Genomic DNA, 19,507 nt, shown 5'->3' with positions numbered 1-19,507 from the left:
CAGAAACCCCAAACCACAGGCCCACTGCATATATAACCTCCCTTTCATTATATTGTTTGTTCAACAAACTTTTTACCAACTTCTTAATGTGTGTCAGACCCTAGCCTAGATCTATGAGAAATCAGAAAATGAATCAAGCTTCAAACACCAGTTGAGAGACTAAAGGTTAAATATTCATGCATCCCTCTGTTCATCTGTCCGTCCATCCATCCATCCATGCATCTGTCCATCCATCTAATCTGAAGTATCTCCTGGCTTCTATCATATCCACAAGGACAGAAGTCATCATAATTCAATGGAATGATTTTAGGGGTATTAGAAAATGCTCAAGACCTTCTTCTCCTTAATCCTCCTTTGTACCCTGACTGTTGTTTGAAATTTCACTATTAAATCTTTATCCTTTAGACTTAAAAATACCTCCTGGGTGGGATAAAATGTTAAGCTATTATGAGTCATTTGCACCTGAGAGCTTAAAAAAGGACCCAAGGGTGGACTTTGATGGCAGGTAGGAGAAACAAGGATGAGGGTCCTGGGTGGGAAAGGAGCCCTGGAGCCCCCAGGCCTAACCTCCCTGTCTGCCAATTGTCCTTCATGCAGCTGGCTCTGTGTGCCTGTAACCCCCACACCCCGAGGGGGCAGGAGCAGTGTCTGTCTTGCTCACCAAGCACCCTGTTGCTCACACATGCTGGAGTTCTATAAATCAATCAATCAATCAATAATTGTTGAACCTGTGTCTTTGCCCTCTGGCCCAGGAGAGGCTCATTTGTCCGTCAGGAGCCATGGGCCAGAGCCATGGGCCTGGGAGCTTTCACACTTCAGCCCAGAACAGGAATGAATTGTTCCAGAGAAAATCAAGATTAAAAAAGGTTTAACAAAAGTCTACAAAACATAACATTATGTCCATTTTGTTCATGGTTAAATGTAGTATTTATAAAAATATCATAATCTTTTCAAATTATTTGGAGTTCACATTTTGTCTGTCTCTGCAGGATTTCCCAAAAAGACACAACCAGTGCCAAGAAATCAAAGGCAGTTGTAAATTAAATGTGATTACTTGTAGCCAAATCACCCCCAAAGACAAAAGGATAAAAATCATCCCCCCAAATTCCCAGCATAAAATTACAGATCGTGCAGGTGCATTTTACTATAGATGATATTTACTGAATAGAAGAGGCTCTGGACCTATGATGGCTCTGAAGTAAAGATGATTTTGTTTACAACAGTTACTTCTAGAGAAGAGATTTAAAAAAGAAGCTGCGTGGATTTGGTTGTGGGTCAATCAGTAATATCTAACAGATACTTCTGAACTTTCCAAGCTCCCGGCACTTCCACAAGATGCCCCCTCTGCCATCACCTTCCTATTGCCAGTGACACAGAGGACAAATTCTGGTCCATGCTCAGAGCCCTTTGCCCACCGCTGAGCGCCTTCATTGTCATTAAGCACCAACCAAAGCCATGCAGATCGAGGACTGCAGTGAAGAGAACACAGAAGCCCAAGTCCCCGCCCTTGGAGCATCGTGATGGAATCAATGAGAAAGGGACAGACACATGAGTCAAGTTAAATTGTGACTCTCAGCAATTCTGTATCCCAGAATGCCCAGAATGTGCTGGAGGCGTTCCCAGCACAGCCCCGTTCCCTCGGCCACCCTCGGGTGCTGTCCTACCTTTCAGAACTAGTCCTATCAGGTTCTCCAACAAACTTCTCGTGCCTCCCAAGAAAGCCACCTTCTTCTTTTGGCACTGGCTTCACATTTCCCCTTGTCCCTTATCTATGACTCATAGCAAACCGTCCCTCCTTCCACGCAGCGCCCTACAACCCACCCAGTTCCATGCTCTACCAACAGACATCACCTAACTGCCCGCATCTGCAACTGTAGCCAAAAAATAGAACGCAGTTGCATGTTGGTCAAAATTCAATGGCTTGTGTCCAGAGCATAGCAGCCTGCAAGTTGAGAAACTCTTGAGTTGCTCAATTTGATAAAAGTCCCAAGCAGCGTGGGGACGAATGCCAGGTGAGCGGCTCAGGGGAGGGTGAGAGGTCAGGGCCACAGGAGGGGATGGATCATGGGCAAGCATCAGGCTCTTTGCAGGGGAGCCACGCGTAAGGACGCAGAGGACGAGTGCACAGCCGACGGGCCCCGTGCGGGGAGTGTGGGCAGGTGGGGTGGGCTGGGCTGACAGCGGACGGCCTTTGGCACTGGGCTGGGCAGTCAAGGCTTTATCCTGGCAGCCCTGGAGAGTCACCGGAGGGTGTTTGAGGGAGGAGATGACTGTGTTCAGATGTATCAGGCACTTTTCCAAAGTGCAGAAATGACATTTCTGGTTGGTCCTGAATGTCTGCCTTGGCTCGGCTGCCTCCCACCACGCACAGGGCAGTTAACCATTCAACCCATAGCACATGTGCCCACGCAGGCCCTTCTCAAACGGCAAGGTAATACTTTTCTCTCAGATACTCTGGCCTTGAAGCTTCCAGTTGGTAGAAGAGGGAAGACAGGAGGGTGGCAGTGTCCCTGAGAAATCCTTGTTTCACACAGGCTGGCCCCCAGCCAGGCACTGGCACATCCCCACCGACGAGGGACCTGATGAAGCGGACGGGACTCGGGGCCTCTGCATGTGAGTTTGGGGTGAGGCTATGAGTCGGGAGGGTTTGGGGTTGACAGTCATTTGTCTGGGGGCTGTGAGGCCCCGCCGGCCAGAGCCGTGGGCAGGCAAGGGTTCTCTCGGTGACGGGCAATATCCCCCTGTAGAAAGGCAGCTGCAGGGGGCCTGGGGGCCCCTAGGGGGACCCCTGCAGCCGGGTGTGAGGGCAGCTGGGTTCCTAATGAGCCCAGGAAGGTCAAGACCCCGTTCCTGAGTGTTTGCGCAGAACCCTTTCATCACTGGCTGGCCCTGGTCAGGGGGCAAGGACTCAGTCTGTTGAGTGTTCCAAGGTGGCGTCAGCTTGAGCTCACTGTCGCTGACCCTCTGCACTGTGACTGGCTTGTTTCTCCTGCAAAGAGGGCCAGGCAGAGCGTCCGGAGTTTCCAGACGTGGGAGCCTTATCCTCCCCACAACCCACACCCCTCCCCGCCAACACACACAGACACACACACACACAAGCACGCACGCACACACACATGGGAGAAGGGGCAGGAAAGTTACAGATCTCTCTTAATAAGGGTAAAACGGGGGAAATTCCATGCAATCTGATCCATGAGTTAATCCTTCAACTACCTTGAACCCCACATCGCCAACAGCTGCCATGGTCTTCCCAGGATGGGCGGCCTTCCCGAGGCCTGCTGGGAGGGCCACAGGCAAAGTAGAAAGGGATCTGGGATTAGCGCCCTGACAGGGTCCTCAAACGTGGAGTCACTCAGGACACTGGCTTTTGGCTGCACGTTCCCACCGAGAGATTTAATTCCTGCAGTTTTCAAGGCCCAAAATCTTTTAATCGCTCAATTTCGTTTTGAAGTCTTGGGAAACCAGAGAAGAGCCCCATTGCTGCGTTCTCCAGCGACTCAGCACCAGGTCTGGGCTCAGCCCGGCTGTCCGGGCTGGCTTGGATGGAGTCAGGAATGGATTTATCCGTATATCTTCAGTGGCACGGGCCTTGCATTCATTGAGTGTCCTTACTGCACTTACAGGTTTTTACATATATTATCTCAGCATCTTCTAGACAGTTCTGGGAAGCAGCTGTTACGATGTAGATAGCCAGGTGAGTCATGTAAGGCTGAGCTGTTTGCTCAAATTAGCGATACTTGAAGTCGGCCTCCACTCTTATTATCTGGCACCATCTGTTCGGCAAAAATCTTACTGAGTTTTACTTACCTACATCTATAATGGGACCAATGCTTTTCAACCTGTATAAAAAAAATAAATAGGGAAGAAACACAGATTCTTCCTTTGGTGCTATGAAAATGTTACTATAAATACTTGTTTTCCAGTAATTTTTTTTTTTTTTTTTTTTTTAAAGATTTTCTTTATTTATTCATGAGAGAGAGAGGGAGAGAGAGAGAGAGAGAAGCAGGCTCCCAAGGAGCAGGAGGCCCGATGCGGGACTCGATCCCAGGACCCTGGGATCATGACCTGAGCCGAAGGCAGATGCTTAACCATCTGAGCCACCCAGGCGCCCTCCAGTAATTTTTTAAGATAAAAATCAATACAATTGAGTGTCAATTCTTGTCTTTGAAAAAACCATTCCCTCACTTCTATCAGGGAATATCTTCCATTACACAGAACAAGAAATCTAAGCCTGTTTTCAAGGCTTCTTCCGATGTCTTTTTTTAAAATGCAGACTGTCCATCTTGCCAGTTCAGGAGTGAGTCTTGGAGCTTTTAAACTCAAACATTCCTCCCTCCAGCTGATCTTCATATGCCTCACACTGTTTGCGGGACGAATGGCCGCCAGGGCCACAGGCTTTTCCCGGGGCTGCCAACAGCAATAACACACCGGGATTTTTCCACTGGGGGGCCGGCCGTGTGCTGGGAGGGTGCCCGGGGCTTGCTCTCAGAGGGCTCCCGTGGGGCGACTCTGGAAGGAACAAGGAGTAGCTGGGACTCTGGTGCCTCACCACTTCTCGCTAGGGGCTGGGGGCCCTGCCAGAGTGTGGGGGCTTGGAGCAGAGTCTCCAAGAAGAAGCAAGCCACCCAGAGGCAGCTAGCTGTTCCCTCCTAGACTTGGACCGTGCACACCGAACGCCACGCACACCTACAGCCTCCTTGGAACAAGAGGAAAGTGAAGACAGATTTAAAACGACAGGTCTGTTTCCATTGGAGGCCACTCTTGGGCACAGGAGATCAGCAATAGCTTTGTTTTCCAAAGGCTCCTCCTTTGGCAGGTGTTTACAGAGGCATCTGGGCTACACTTAAATGAGGAAAAAATAAACATATGAAGCCGTATTTTTTTATTCTGCAGAACACTGCAGAAGTGTCTCCTGCTCCTTTCAACATCTCAACGAGATGTACTCAGGTTTTTAAGGGAGGAAAAATCCCAACATCCAGTTCCTGGCTCCATCCATAACCAGTAGGACAGGCTGCAAGGGCCTGCAACTGCCAGGTCCCACAGGACCCCATCCTCAGGAGAGCCCCATGCTTGTTTGATGCACCGCATTAGCTTATATTTCGTTCATCTTGAAATTCTCAATGATTTTTGAACAAGGGGCCCCACATTTTCATTTTGCCCTGGCTTCTGCAAATGATGTAGCCCATCCTGAGAACGGGCAAAGGTAAACTATGGTGACCCGTACTCTTCAGAGAAAATGCACAACATGGCCCTTTGTATATGTCTGAAGACCAAGCTAGAAACTCCATGCTCTATTTCATCTGCGAGGCTTTTGCCTTTATGAAGACTTCTGTAATCTGAAATTTCACACCTGACCCAATTAATTCTAAACTTCTTAAACGTTTTAAAAGCACATACCTGGAATTATCGCTGGTCTCCCTCCAAGGGCTGAGCCAGTCATATCCTTACCAATGTGAGTGTTGTTCTTTGGGGCCAGGGACAGGAGGAGATTTGTTTTCAGGGGCCATCCAGGAAAATATAAAGGCCCTATAGGGTAACTTCTTGGCTAAGATTAATACATGAGGTGGGCTGAGTGCCCAGGAGGGGCTGGGGTCCCAGAAAAAGGACTGGGGTAGTAAGAACAAATTCTTGGGGGTGCTGGGAGGGCATCTGATTGTCTAAGTCCTCAAAAGAATGTTCTGGGTTCATATGCCCTATCCTGGTCCTCTCTTGAACCCATTACAATCATTTCATCAAAACTGTGCTTACCAGGGTCTGATGTTTCCTTCATGTTGCTAAATCCAACAATCATTTCTCAGTACTCAGATTACTTGATTTGTCTGATGACTTGACATGGTGTATCACCCTCTCCAATGTGGATCTTTGTCCTCACTCACTACTCGGGGTTGCCTCCTCTCTTGTGGCCACTCCTGTGTCCCAAGCTACTGTCTCCTCCTCATCACCCAATCTCCGATGTTGGAGGGCTCCTGGAGTCACTGGGCAGGCTCTGGGGCTCGCATCCAGTCTCAGGGCTCTTAATCCCAGGTCTATGCTGTTGTGTCTCAAATGGACTTCTCCAGTCCACTCTCCTCCTGAACTCTGCATGTCTACATCTAACCATGAGTGTCCCCACCTGGGCAGTGATAGCCATCTCAAATTCAACATGTTCAAAACAAAACTCTTTTCTGCCCCTCACCCTCCAAACCTACCCACCTCCTACTGTCTTTACCTTCTCAATAAATGGCAACTGCATTCTTTGAGCTGCCCAAGCAGAATCCCTGGGGCTGTGTTTAACACCTGTCTCTCACACCCCACAGCTAACCTGTCAGTGAACCTTGTCAGCCTCACTGACCTCTTTTCAGCACTCACCTTTGTCCCTGCTAGCATTGCCTACCTGGATGATCACAGGAGTTTCCACTGGTCTTCCTGATTCAGCCCAAGTGTGACCTTGGACAAGTTACTTAAACTCTCTAAGCCTCAGTTTCCCTATCTGTAAATGAGGACAACATGCTCATCATAGATTTCTTAAAGGATTAAATAAGCTAATGCCAACAGACGAACTTAGCATATGTTTGGCATATTGCAAACACTCAGTACATTTAGCTGTGATTGCTTTTACTCTTATCATTAATAACTAACAGCTTCTGTGCACTTGGGCTCGAAAAGCTAAATTTACAGAGAATGAACATTAAACATAATTTTTAACTGTATTTTATTTAGCATTAATAAATCTCAGTCATATGTTTTCATTTGACACCACATGTTTTATCACTACAATATATTCCCAGTTCAGTTTCACAAGCTTACAAAATTCATAGAAGAGTTACCTTATTCATGGAGGTTTCCAACCCAGCTAGGACAATGTCCTGTTGCTTGTTTTCATTTCTGTTTTGACATTAAGTCCCAAAAGGAGGTCCCACTGAGCTTTACTGGATTTCCACAGGAAAGCCTGGCAGCATGGGATCAGTGGATTTATACACTTTTCCAGTCTGGAGAGGTTGAGTTATTTGATTGCTGTATGGGTTACTTACTGTAGTTGGCACTTGCTCTTGAATTTCCACAACTACAGTCTTACAAATTCTTCCTTCTCCATGTTCTCTAACCTCTCCTTAGATTCTGTCCTCTCTATACTTTGGGACATAAAGTTAACTACTATCTTGTTGTTTTTCATGACAAATGTGAAGTCATCAGACTATGCTCAATGCCTGTTCTGGGAAGGATCTCATATTCAGACACGAGTGCTTTTTTTCTACAACTCCCCATGCTGCCATTCAGCTAGTCCCTTGTATTGATTTCCTAGGGCTGCTGTAACAAAGTCCTGGGTGGCTTAAAAAACAGGAACTTACTCTCTTACAATTCTGGAGACAGGAGTCTAAAATCAAGGAGTCACCAGGGTTGGTTCCTTCTGAGGACTGTGAGGAAAACTGTTCCATGCCTCTCTCCCAGCTGCTGAGAGTTGCTAGCAAATCTTAGCATTTCTTGGCTTGAAGATACATCATTGCAATATCTGTCTCCTCTGTCACATGGTATCCTCCCTATTTCTCCGCGTCTTCACAAGGCCATCTTCTTATAAGAATACCAGTCTTATTGGTTTAGGGGCCTATCCTCCTCCAGTATGACCTCATCTTAACTAATTATGTCTGCAACAACCTTATTTCCAAATAAAGTCACATTGTGAGGCACTAGATATTAGGACTTCAACATTATCTTCTTGGGTGGGGGGCATAATTCAGCCCATAACATCCCTTATATAAAACTTTCCCTTAGAATATTTTAACTATGAATCATCTAATCATCATTTAACACTTTAGACAATACCCATGTCTTTTTACTTTTTTTTTTTTAAGATTTATTTATTTATTTGAGAGAGAGAGAGTACACAGGCACACAAGTTGGGGGAGGGATGAGGGAGAGAATCTCAAGCAGACTCCCCACTGGGCACCGAGCCCAACCCGGGGCTCAATCTCAGCAACCCTGAGATCATGACCTGAGCCAAAACCAAGAGTTGGACACAACCGAATGAGCCACCCAGGCGCCCCATACTTTTTAATATTTTTCTTGTGTAACAGGTTTTTATTCACCTATACCTTGAAAAATGAAAAACAACAACATAGCAAATCTAGACAACTATCTTGTCAGGAAAAACAGCTATGCAAAGGCAGCAGTGTATTTTATTAAATGAAATCCAATAATTTCCTTTAGAAATATTTATCTGCTGTATTTGTAATGGTTTCTAATGAAGTCTGGTGAGTTGAAATTAGAGAGATAATGCCTCCTGAGAAATGGCTTGGAATTTTTATAGCTGTGGTTACTTGAAGTTTTCGCTAAATCAATAAATTGTTCAGTCTTGCTGAGTTGAAAATGGTCTCTGCAAGCATCTAACCACATAGCCCTGGTTTTCATTTGTATTAACCCAGGCTTCTCCCCAAACCAGTCCTTGTTATGAAAGATAGATTTTTCTTTAGTCATCCAAAAGAGAGGGGAAAATTTTAATCTATAAATTGTCATGTCTATATGATGTGGGCAAGATATTTCACATTGATATCCCTGAATAACATGGGCAAGCTCTAACCACCATGATAGTAATAAGTTAGTCATACAATTATTCTGTCTCTGGCTGTCACAGAAAGACTGCAGTTCTTCTGCAACATGTGTAGATGGCAGAGAAGTCCTCATAAATTTAAAATACAGATGCCTGCCAGTCTGAAAACTAACCCAAGGAAAGTTACAGAACGTTTGGAATGGTAATGAAGGAAACTTCATTCTTAGAGCCAAAAACCCCATGGTATGGCCCATCCTGAATGCATATGAAATGGTTTTTCCAAAATATTATTTGATCACTTTCTCATGATTCTTATATATTTGTGTAAGAAGATGTACTATAATCGTACCTCCAGAGTATACCTAAGCGTCTAGGAAAGTGATCCATTTCCTTTGTACATTAATAAGAAACAGTGTCCAACATGTACCTTGGAAATACTAGTTGGAGTTATTTCATTTGGACATAGCATAAAAGTCATTTCTTTTTTCATGTTAGTTTTGCTAGTTTATCTCATTAAGGTGAGTCCAAATCTCCCTTGAGTTTATTCTTAGTTCCCAAGGTGTGACATTTGTGAAATATCTAAGCAACAATGAAGAGCCAGTCCAACTGGAGCAACAAGAAGAACAGACAGGTTTTTTGAACCAGACATTTTCTTGAATTGCTGAACGTCAAAGTTGAAACAACTCTGCATTCTTACAAGGTCCAAGGACCATTTTCCTTTAAAGGCAGCCCTTCCTTTTCCTTGATAAGCTCTAGGAAACCAGGTTGTATGCTGTCTCCACTATGGATCTAACACCACGTCAGGAGCCCTTGGGGCAGATGTGTGTATGATGGCTCATTCCGAGATGGCTCTAAATGGCTCTAATCTGCTCCCACTGAAAATTGGCTGAGTGGGGGCCGAACCTTCCAGCTCTTACCTTAGACAGGAGTGTCCAGGGGATTCAGGGTAAAGAAATTCCCACACGCCTGGCTGTGCCCCCTCCTTCCCCACAGCCCCCACGACAGGTCTGACATGCCCTTCAGCAGTGTGGGTGGGGAAGGGCCAGCCAGCCATGTGTGCCCAGAGGTGAGCTACTCGTAATGGGATTGAGTTTTCGAGGGGTGAGGTAGGTGACAGCTACAGGTAGCCAAAGGTGAGACTTCTGAGGGACGGGGACATCGTGTGACCCAAACGTCCTACTGGCCTCACACCTGCATGCCTCCAGACAGTCTGGATGGGGGGGCGGGGGAGACCTGAGCTCACACTCCACCAAATGAAGAATGAACTAGATGTGCCCAGGACATCTTTTATTGGACAGTAAAAAAGTAGGAGCAGGGGGCTGGGTAAACAATGTCTCAGTCCCTTGCCCCCACCAGGCTATCTCCAGTAGCCACTGCTGTTGAAATGACACTTAACCGGGAGACAGCTGGAGTCCAGGTAGGCTGGGAGGTTGAACACAATGGAGAGACTCCACCATGGGTTGAGGGTTTCTGCTTTTTTTTTTTTTTAATTCTTTCTTTCCTTAAAAAAAAAAAAAAAAAAAAGTAGCTCATAGACAACAGAGGAAGGAGCAACATAAAAGTTCATATGGAAAAAACCCCTCAACTTTCAGATCTCGTGCTCATAAAACCAGATCCAGTTTGAGGGGCTGACAGAGCCCTGGTGTTTTTCACAGCTGACCTTTATGGATTTTCATGATATTTTATAGCCCTGGGGCTTTCTGAGACTCTGCTGGGGGCAAAACCTACATCCTGCAGGCCTTCCTATCTGTGCTCATTCAGCCTCCCAAAAATCAAATTGTTTGGTTTTGCCTTTTGTAGCAACTCTAGCTCATCATTGCGCCCTTAAACTTTTAAGGGACTTATATCCTCTCAGTTTGCTTGCCAAAGTGATTTGACTTCAAGTCGTTCCCTGGAAAAGTCAAGAGACGATGTCTCTAGACGAGTAAGTAAGTTTAGGAACTGCTACACAGACTTTTCTGGGAGGTTCACAATGCACACCTGCATATTACCAGCAGTGAGAAGGCCTGCAGTTACCAGCTCTTCTCAAACCCACCTGATATCTACACTCCTCACACAAGATATCCTGCAAACACAGCATTGCAGAAACATTCCTTGAGAAACACCATCCTAAGTCCTGCTAGCTCACACAACTAAGCCACGTATTGCCCACCCAGGAGTGTGCTTTGGGGGCTTTGTGAACCCCAGTGCAAGACCCAACATTTATTCCTGGAATGCGTTATCTTGTTACGCTCAGCCCCACCCACCCAGCCTGTCAAGGTCTTTTTGGAACTTGATTCTTAGAACCATATTTGTCTTGGACTCACGTCTCCCTAGCTAATGTTTCCACACACACGTCTGCAGGAAAAGAGTAGCCCATAGGTGAAGCAGTTGCAGCTCTTCAACACGGCTGGTTCATTGAATCCTGCATGCACTGCCCCTCTTGGGAGGCATGCTTGGGCAAGATCCTTCCGGAGTATCAAGGATGAATTTTATGTGGTTTCCAAGGAGATGCATTCATTTGAAGTTGTTTTTCCACCGAACAGCCCCAAAGTGAAAAGTGGTTTCGGGGAAGCTGAATTATGACCTAATGTCAGTAGCAGCTGCTGGTAACTACAAGGAAGGGGTGGGAGAGCTGGTGGCTGGGAGTTGGGGGCTCATTAACACCCACTTCTGAAATTAGTAAATCCTTCTAGTACAAGTTTAAAAATCGGAATCTAATGGTTTCTAAAATTAGCAGTCATGGCTCTCCATAAATATTTAGACCTCCAATAAACTTCTGGTCCACTTCCCTAGACTAATGGGGTCAAGCAGGCTTAGCTTTTAAGCCACATTCTTGAGGATCAGTGTACTTAATGACTGACCTTGACAAACAAAAGCTTTGAGAAGCCTCAGAATGCCCTGGACCAGGGACAGCCTGCGTGGCCATCAGCCTGGGGACAGCGTCGAGGCAGGACTGGAAGCATTCCAAAGGCCATCTGGAAAAGTCTGCAGCCTCTGGGCTACCTAGAGGAACCAACTGTCCAGGTTGGCCTGGGACTATCCCGATTTCACACTGAAAGCCTCCCAGTCTCCAGCAAACTGGAACGGCTGGTCACCTTGGCCACCTGGACCACTGCAAAAGGCCTGAGACCAATGTTCTGGGACGTCTTTGGGGAGAAGAGTCAACTCTCCAGAAGGCACGGATGATACCCTCCCCCCACCCACTGTGGTCTTCACACCAGTGTCACTCCTATTTACTTGAGAAAGGTAGCGGTTGAAGGAGGAATTAAACCACAGAAAAGACCAGCCCGGCCAGGCATGGAACTTCATCCCCTGCACCCAGTTTCCCCGTGTGTAAAACAGGATGAACAGTTGCTGCACCCCTGGGTTACTAGGGGGAATAAACTGGCATTATGTCCAAGAAGCGCCCGGCATCGCTTACACGCCTAGAAATGGGTGCTTTGGGTGTCAGCTCTGCTAGAGTGCTCAGCGCACTGGGGGGTCACTGAAGCAGCCCTGGCCCACACATCAAAGCGACCCCTGGGTGGGCCCCATCTCTTCCCTGGCAGTGACTGCAGGACAGCCGGCCCTGCTCTGGGCAACAGGGACTCCCAGGGTCCCCCCACCCCGAGCCCAGCACCTGCACAGAGTGGGCACTTGCTGAGTGGAGGGAAAAATCCTTCGTGGGGAGATAAGGTGCAGGTGGCCAGTGTGCGGTGTGTGTGAAAAACGCTGTGTCCTGAACAAATCATCCTTTAAAATGCCTGCGCAAACCCTAATATTGTCCCCACTGCCAGAGGACCGCGTGTGCCGTTTGGCACCACAGTGTTTTGCTGTCCCCTAGTTTTGCTTGTTAACCCGCACAGAGCTAGGAATTACCTACAAGGCTAAGACATCTCAGCCCAGTACGTAGTTTTAAATCCAGCAAGATGATGGTACAGGCCCCCAGTGGAAACGTCACGTGTTTGTTACTAACCAAATCCTGTACTGTAATTGAGTAGGGGATTTCTTCACCAGGGACCCGGGGTTCAAGACCGTCGCAGTGAGCGTCTGCATGGCCTGGGTGGGAGAGGCCCTGCCAGCCCACACTTTGCTCCCTGCAGCCTTCCCACGCTTAACTGAGATGAAGGAAGGAGTAGGTTTTGCCTACTGGGTTCTTCCTTGGTTCGGGATGCTGAAGCGACTTGTCATCAGCAGAGAAGCGTCCCTTTTCTCCCTTCAGGACCAGGAGACACTTTGGGGCCATGGAGTCTAGCTCCCTCATGTTAGAGAAGGAAGCTGAGCCCAGAGAGACACCCCGAGAGTCACCCAGCCGGTGGGGGTGGCAACATGGATTGGTACCCTGCCCCAGGCAAGAAAGAGGAGCCTGTGGGCCTCACTGGGGTATTTCTGCTCACCTGCCCACCTTCCTTCCTCCCTTACTCTTGCCTCGCATCCTTTTCCCTGCTTCTCTCCTTCCTCCCTTCTAACGTTTCCTGAGTGTCCCCTATTTGTCTGTCACTACAGAGGTGCTGGGTCCTTGCACCCCAAAAGTGTGCTGGATTTTGCCATGGTTAGAATTTTTTAAACCTCTGAAATGGCTCCGCATTCCTGTCTCTCTGAAAGGCAGGTAGCAGTACCTGATTCACAACAAGCCCACCCCTCTGCAGAGAAGTGTGAGGGGAGGTGGCCTGCCCGGAGGGGGTGGTCGCTGATTTGTGGTCTGAGCCCCAGCACCTCAGGCGCTGGTGACCTTGGCCGTTCCTGGCCCCTGGCATCCGTGGGCAATCTCTAAGTTCACATCCAGCTCCAGGACTCTCGAAGAAAGCATGAGACCTGCTTGTGGCTGCTAAATCTCTCCCTTCCTGAGAGCACAGGGAAGTCTCCCACTTTCCGAAGTCATTTCATCCTGACGGGCAATCTGAGGCTAATTTCTAAGTCAGGGGTAGCACACACCTTAACTCTTGTCAGTCCATGCGTTGGTTTAACAACTGAAGTGATTACTGACCAAACGGAACGCAATGAGATGCAAATGCAGCAGAAGTGTTTCAGGGTTGACATAAGGTAGAACTTCTCACACGTGCTTGCTCAGTGCTGACAGATCAGAAGCGGGGGCCGTGGACTGCCCTTCCCTGGGGTCCTTGGGAAGCCCCGGCCAGCCAGATTTCTGCCGTCATCCCTTCCCCTCTGGCCTTCCGGGGAAAACTGTCTTAGACGGGCAGCTTACTCTTTCACCCAATGAAGTCGCAGAAACTATTTTTAAAAATATGTTAATTGTCATACCAACCGCCTATGGAAAACTCAGTTTTGGCAGCAGAAAGAAATGCATCAAGATAATCTTTAACCCATTTCCTCTCTCTCCCCCCGCCCCACCTCCCGGCTTCATTAGGACTCCGGCGGGCGCCTGAGCGAGCCCGGCAGCCGGCCACCGGGGCCATGGCCAGCACGGCCGTGCAGCTGCTGGGCTTCCTGCTCAGCTTCCTGGGCCTGGTGGGCACGCTGATCACCACCATCCTGCCGCACTGGCGCCGCACGGCGCACGTGGGCACCAACATCCTGACGGCCGTGTCCTACCTGAAGGGGCTGTGGATGGAGTGCGTGTGGCACAGCACGGGCATCTACCAGTGCCAGATCTACCGCTCGCTGTTGGCGCTGCCCCGGGACCTGCAGGCGGCCCGCGCGCTCATGGTCATCTCGTGTCTGCTGTCGGGCGTGGCCTGCGCCTGCGCCGTCGTGGGCATGAAGTGCACGCGCTGCGCCAAGGGCACACCTGCCAAGACCACGTTCGCCGTGCTGGGCGGCGTGCTCTTCCTCCTGGCCGGCCTGCTGTGCATGGTGGCGGTCTCCTGGACCACCAACGACGTGGTGCAGAACTTCTACAACCCGCTGCTGCCCAGCGGCATGAAGTTCGAGATCGGGCAGGCCCTGTACCTCGGCTTCATCTCCTCGTCCCTGTCGCTCATCGGTGGCACACTGCTCTGCCTCTCCTGCCAGGACGAAGGGCCCGCCAGACCCTACCAGGCCCAGCCCAGGGCCACCACGGCCACCACTGCACCCGCCTACCGGCCCCCTGCTGCCTTCAAGGACAACCGGGCCCCTTCGGCCACCTCGGCCTCACTCAGCGGGTACAGACTGAACGACTATGTGTGAGTGCCCAGGACCTGTCCCTCCCCCGAGGCACAGACACAGCAGGACCCGGACTCGCACCGATGGCGGGGCCCGGCACAAAGTTGACTCCTGGGCTACTTACTTGTGTCCAGAGGAATAATGTGAACAGGAGGGAGTGGTTTTAGAACACAGGGAAGGAGGGAGAAATAAGAGAAGGGGAGAAAAGCTCTATATACCAAAGACTTCATCCTTTTTGGTTTTTTATTTATTATATGTATTTATGTGGGTGATTTAATAACAGCTGAACAAAAAGCAACTTGGGAGTTTGGTCTTTAGGGTTTGTTTGCAATACAGGAATAAACCTTTTGGATGTGGTTGTTAATGAAATGGACAGTATCGTTTTCTGTTTCCAGTCTATTCTGTTGGCTGAGGTCTTGGAACCACAGTACACTGTCAGGGCCCCACGTTGCAAAGCAATGGGGACACCCCGGGAGTGGCCCCAACCCACACATGATGGGAAAATCAGAGGAGGGCCGGGCTGATATTCATCTAAAAGCTGCTTGAGCAACACTACCAAAAACAGTCACTCCAGCTTAAGCGAGAGGCAGGGCGGGCAGTACAGGTCTTCCTAGGGGGAAAGATGGTTGCCATAAATCCCACAGTAAAGATATTGTTTTCTACTGGTAGCCCCCACTAGTAAGGAAGCACAAGTCAGCATTCAAAAGACAAGACAAAAGGCGCCTGGTTGCTTGGCTCTCTGGGCATTGGCAAGAATCCCAGTTAGGAGCACTGCTCGTGCGCGAGGGCCCTGCAGGACACCTCTGGCTCCTCTTCTGGGGACAGAAGCAGGAAGGCAGCTTCGATCAGAGTGGGTACAGAACGTGTTGACTTCTCCTTCAGCTGGAAAGAACCGCTGAGAGGACCAGATGAGCTCTTACTGCTCCAAGAACATTGATGATGCTTTCTGGTTGTGATCTAAATCACATGGTCAGAGAGCTGTCACACACACACACACACACACACACACACACACACACACACACACACACTGCTCTCCCGTTAGCCTGGGGACCGTGGTCCTCTTCTCTGTCCGTCCATTTCACAGCCTTGCCCATCCTGTGCCTTGTGGTGCCCTGCTCATGCCTCTGTTCCGAACCTCAAGTTCTGAACGTGTAAAGAACATACCCTGTCCTGTGGAAGGGCTGAGCCTGAGACCTAGACACCGGGCAGCAATTACACAGATCCGTCCATTCTCAAGGGGTCTTGGAGAAGGACCACCAGGGCTCCAGCAGCCACTGCATGCAGAGAGGAGAGCCACAGCAGGTCAGCACAGACACAGAGCCAGCTGGCCAGGCTCGCTGTGCGGCGACCAGGACCAGAGGGGTGGAATCCCAGGGAGGCTCCCGGACAAGGGTCGAAGGGCCAGGCAGGCCGCAGCCTGGAGCCCCTGGAGGCAACAAGGCCAGACGTGGATTTATACTCCACTAACTTCATGCTTCCTCCTGACAGGGTCCTCCAGGCCATTGAGATGGTGCAGGCAGAGGCTCTCTGCAGTAATGTGTTTCCACTGAGAGACCCTCTGCTTCCTTGAAGCCTTACCAGTCCCAGCTCCTAAACTACTCTGTTGCTGAGTTCTGGCAATAGGAAAACCTTCCTGACATGAAGAAGTGGGGGTTAAAGGAGCAGCTCTACACCATTTTTTGTTGACCTTATGACCCCAGGTAACAGGTGCCACCTCTGGAAGGAGGGGGTGCAATACATTTTAGCCTGAGAAGCTAGGAGGGCTGGGATCTGCCATCCCATCCAGGCCAGGGAGTTAGACCAGAAAGGTCATCATTCATGTAGGATGAAACAAGCGATTTTAACCTACTCTTTAAATTATAAAAATAAATCAATCTAAACTAATAAAGAAGGGAAATAAAATCTTCTAAAAACAGAATGACATTCTGTCAGTCCTGCCTTGATGGTCATGGTCTAAAAGATGTCTGGTGAAGTTATTCTAGGTAATTGACCTATTACATATTAAAGAAAAAATAAAATTGCTTTTTTTCAAATTCTTTCTTGAATTCTGTCACTAATAAAATACATAATGTCCCTATCTCTTACTCAGGGGAAAGACCTGATAATAGTGCTTACAGTTTACTGGGCACTTACTATGTGCCAGGCATAGTTTTTGTTTACTAATTTGGTCCAATAAGACCCATGAGAACCCAATGACATAAACACTATTCTTAACCCCATTTTACAAAGGAGGAAATTAAAGCACAAAGAGATTAGTTACTTGCCCAGGGCCACAACGCCAGTGAGTAAAAGACCCAGGATTCAAAGCCAGACAGGTAAGCAGGGGACAAATATGTTCACTCAAATAGTGGCATGACCCATGGTCTAATTACTTTTGTGTCCAGACTATTTCCAAATAATTAAGAGATTATTCCATGCACATATGATTTTTTCTACAATCATCACTCCGTAGAGCTTCTGTTGACTGGGCTCTGGCTGGACTGATGAAACATGATGTCAGACCCAGAGGTCCAAATTTGGATCCCCATAGAAAGCAGGAAGCAACACACAAGAAGGGACACATGGATGGCTCCATCCTATGCCTGGCTAGCCCAAACAGGAAGTGGGTCTGAACAGGACCTTGATTCCCTCCCTCGAGTAATAGAGTGTAAGAATACAGTTCCCGGTTTCCTCCTTCGCTCCCAGGACAAGTACCTCAGGCCACACAAGCCCCCTTTTTGCTACATTACCACCAGGGCCAACAAATAGATGTTGCCTGTTTCTGTTTTTGCCCAAATCTTCAGGACTGCGCAGTCTTAACCAAAGCTGCTTTGACGACAGCATGGTCTCCTTTTGGAGTTACAACACACAACCCCAAATTTCAGAATAAAAAGGAAACCTGAGTTACCATTGTTGTGGATATAAATTACAACATGACTCTCACGGGATAAATGGTACGTTTCTTTGCTTCTCCAAATCAAACCAAGTTTGGCTGTGATCTAGAAAGGCCTAAAGCTAGCCATGTTTTCTGGTTCCCTCCCCTGCATTTAGGATGTCTCAGGGCCCCAGTGCTAAGGGAGGCCCTGGATTTGTAGGCGTGAAGGCTGGTCTTTAATCCTTAGGGATGGCTTGTTACCCGCTGACTACCGGCGCCAATGTCTTCACAGCGCAGAGCCTCTCGATGCTTCTCCCAGGCCATCACCCGTTCATCACCACAGTCTTGCACGTCAGGTCCCCGGCCCTCCCCAGCCCTGTGGGAGCAGACACTGGAAACCTCCACCCTGTGAACCCTTTGTCTCCAGCCCAGTCTCTGGGAAGCCACTTCCTGAGATGGAGCCAGCCACGCCCCTCACACACTCTGATTGCTTTCATGGGTCTCACCTCTTGAAATCAAAGGCCTCTGACTTCCCCTAGAGAACCCTGCTTTTGTGTCAGCCACTGTCACCCTAAATGGAAACAATTTGAGAACTCTGGCTCACTCACAATCGGTATAACAACCATCTATTACTTTGTGGTGATAAACTGAAGATAGGGCCAGGATTTTCGCCCTCAGTGCCTGGTCCCAAAGTCCCATGCTTGGCCACAATGCCACCCTGCTTCTCCCTACCTTGGTCCCTCCCTGCTTTCTCCCTGTCAGGCAGAGGGAATGGCATGAATGGCAACAATCCGGTCAGGAGATGTGGGTGTGGACCAGGTGGCAGGATGGAAAAGGAAGAAGAGATTCGGATGTGCCTGAAGGCAGAGCCAGTAGGTTTTACTGAGGGCTTGGTTCTGGGTGTGGGGAAAAAAAAAAGGCTTAAAGGATGATACCAAGATTTGGGGCTGGATCAGCTGGAAGAATGGGGTTACAATTTTCTGAAATGAAGACGATTCTGGAAAGAAAAGGTTCTGGTCTGCTAAGGTAGATTAAATCCATTTTCCAGGGGTTTGGTCTGAGCTGCCTCCAGTGGAGATGTGGAGTGGGTCCTTGGATAGACGAAGCTGGAGCTCAGGGAGAGGTGACTTTGGGAGCCCTCAGCCCAGGAACGCCACGTAAACCGGCAGCTAGAAAGGATCACGTTGGAAGTGAACCCAGATGAGGAATCAAAGAGGCCAAAGACGTTCACATTTGGAGGCTGGGAGGATGAGGCAGCTGGATCTAGCCAGCAGCCAGAGGGGTAATGTCCAGGGAGCAAGGGGGACTAAGAAGATGTTCTCGAAGCCAAGGAGAAGGGAATGATCAGCAGCGTTAAATGAACTCCTTGATCTTCACGGCCAGGTGGGCTGGAGGCACTATGATGGGCTTCATTTGTAGGGGAGGCACTGGACTCAGAAAAGTAAAGGGAAAGCTGAGGGCTGCCAGGTGGAGGCAGCAAGTTACCCGAGTGGAGAGCGGACACACTGAGGTTAGAACACTCTTGTTGTCAGTTCGTAAGTTTGCAATAGCCCGCAAGGAAAATCCGCAGCTCCTGCATAAGCTGTAAGGCGGACCTACCATGGAATCCTCCCGAGATAATACATCAGGAGCCTTCTCGCCAGGTTCTATCCTAGGTTCCCTCAGACTCCACGCCACATTAATACTTTCGAATAGAAAGAAAAAACATAGCTACGTCAGATTCGAAAAGGAAACCAATGAAATTGAAATGTGCTGTCAAAATATTTACAAAGGATGACATTACTAGTAACATTTATGCTCCGTCATGAATGCACTAAATGACAATACCCAGCAACGAATATTGCAAGGCCAAGGCAATAATGAGCATAAATAGTATTTTAAGAAATTTGCAACAACTATCGTTTGATATGAAAATATTTGTGATTCCCAGTTGTGATAAGTCCCAAGGACGAAAAGATAAAATATAAAACCAAAAAAAGTAAAGCAAATTGCTCAGATGACTTAAAGATACGCTTAAAGCCCCTTCACATGAGAACAGTTCGTGCAACCAGAAATTCAAATTT

The 19,507-nt window shown here is 48.4% G+C and overlaps 1 protein-coding gene across 1 annotated transcript; it reads left to right on the top strand.

The window, feature by feature from the left end:
* The first annotated feature begins 2,170 nt into the window (after positions 1-2,170).
* Positions 2,171-14,854, top strand: CLDN14 (claudin 14). Its single transcript, XM_027586743.1, has 2 exons — positions 2,171-2,613; positions 13,851-14,854. The coding sequence occupies exon 2, from the start codon at positions 13,898-13,900 to the stop codon at positions 14,609-14,611; it is 714 nt and encodes a 237-aa protein (XP_027442544.1). The 5' UTR covers positions 2,171-2,613; positions 13,851-13,897; the 3' UTR covers positions 14,612-14,854.
* Positions 14,855-19,507: the final 4,653 nt, after the last annotated feature.

The sequence above is a fragment of the Zalophus californianus genome, chromosome 1, assembly GCF_009762305.2.
Source record: "Zalophus californianus isolate mZalCal1 chromosome 1, mZalCal1.pri.v2, whole genome shotgun sequence".
In the NCBI taxonomy this organism is placed as follows: domain Eukaryota; kingdom Metazoa; phylum Chordata; class Mammalia; order Carnivora; family Otariidae; genus Zalophus; species Zalophus californianus.
Note: the sequence above shows the minus strand (reverse complement) of the source record. Positions and strands in the feature narration are given on the sequence as shown.

Coding starts and splice junctions, on each gene's coding strand:
- CLDN14 (XM_027586743.1), top strand. CDS start 13,898: ATGGCCAGCACGGCCGTGCAGCTGCTGGGCTTCCTGCTCAGCTTCCTG.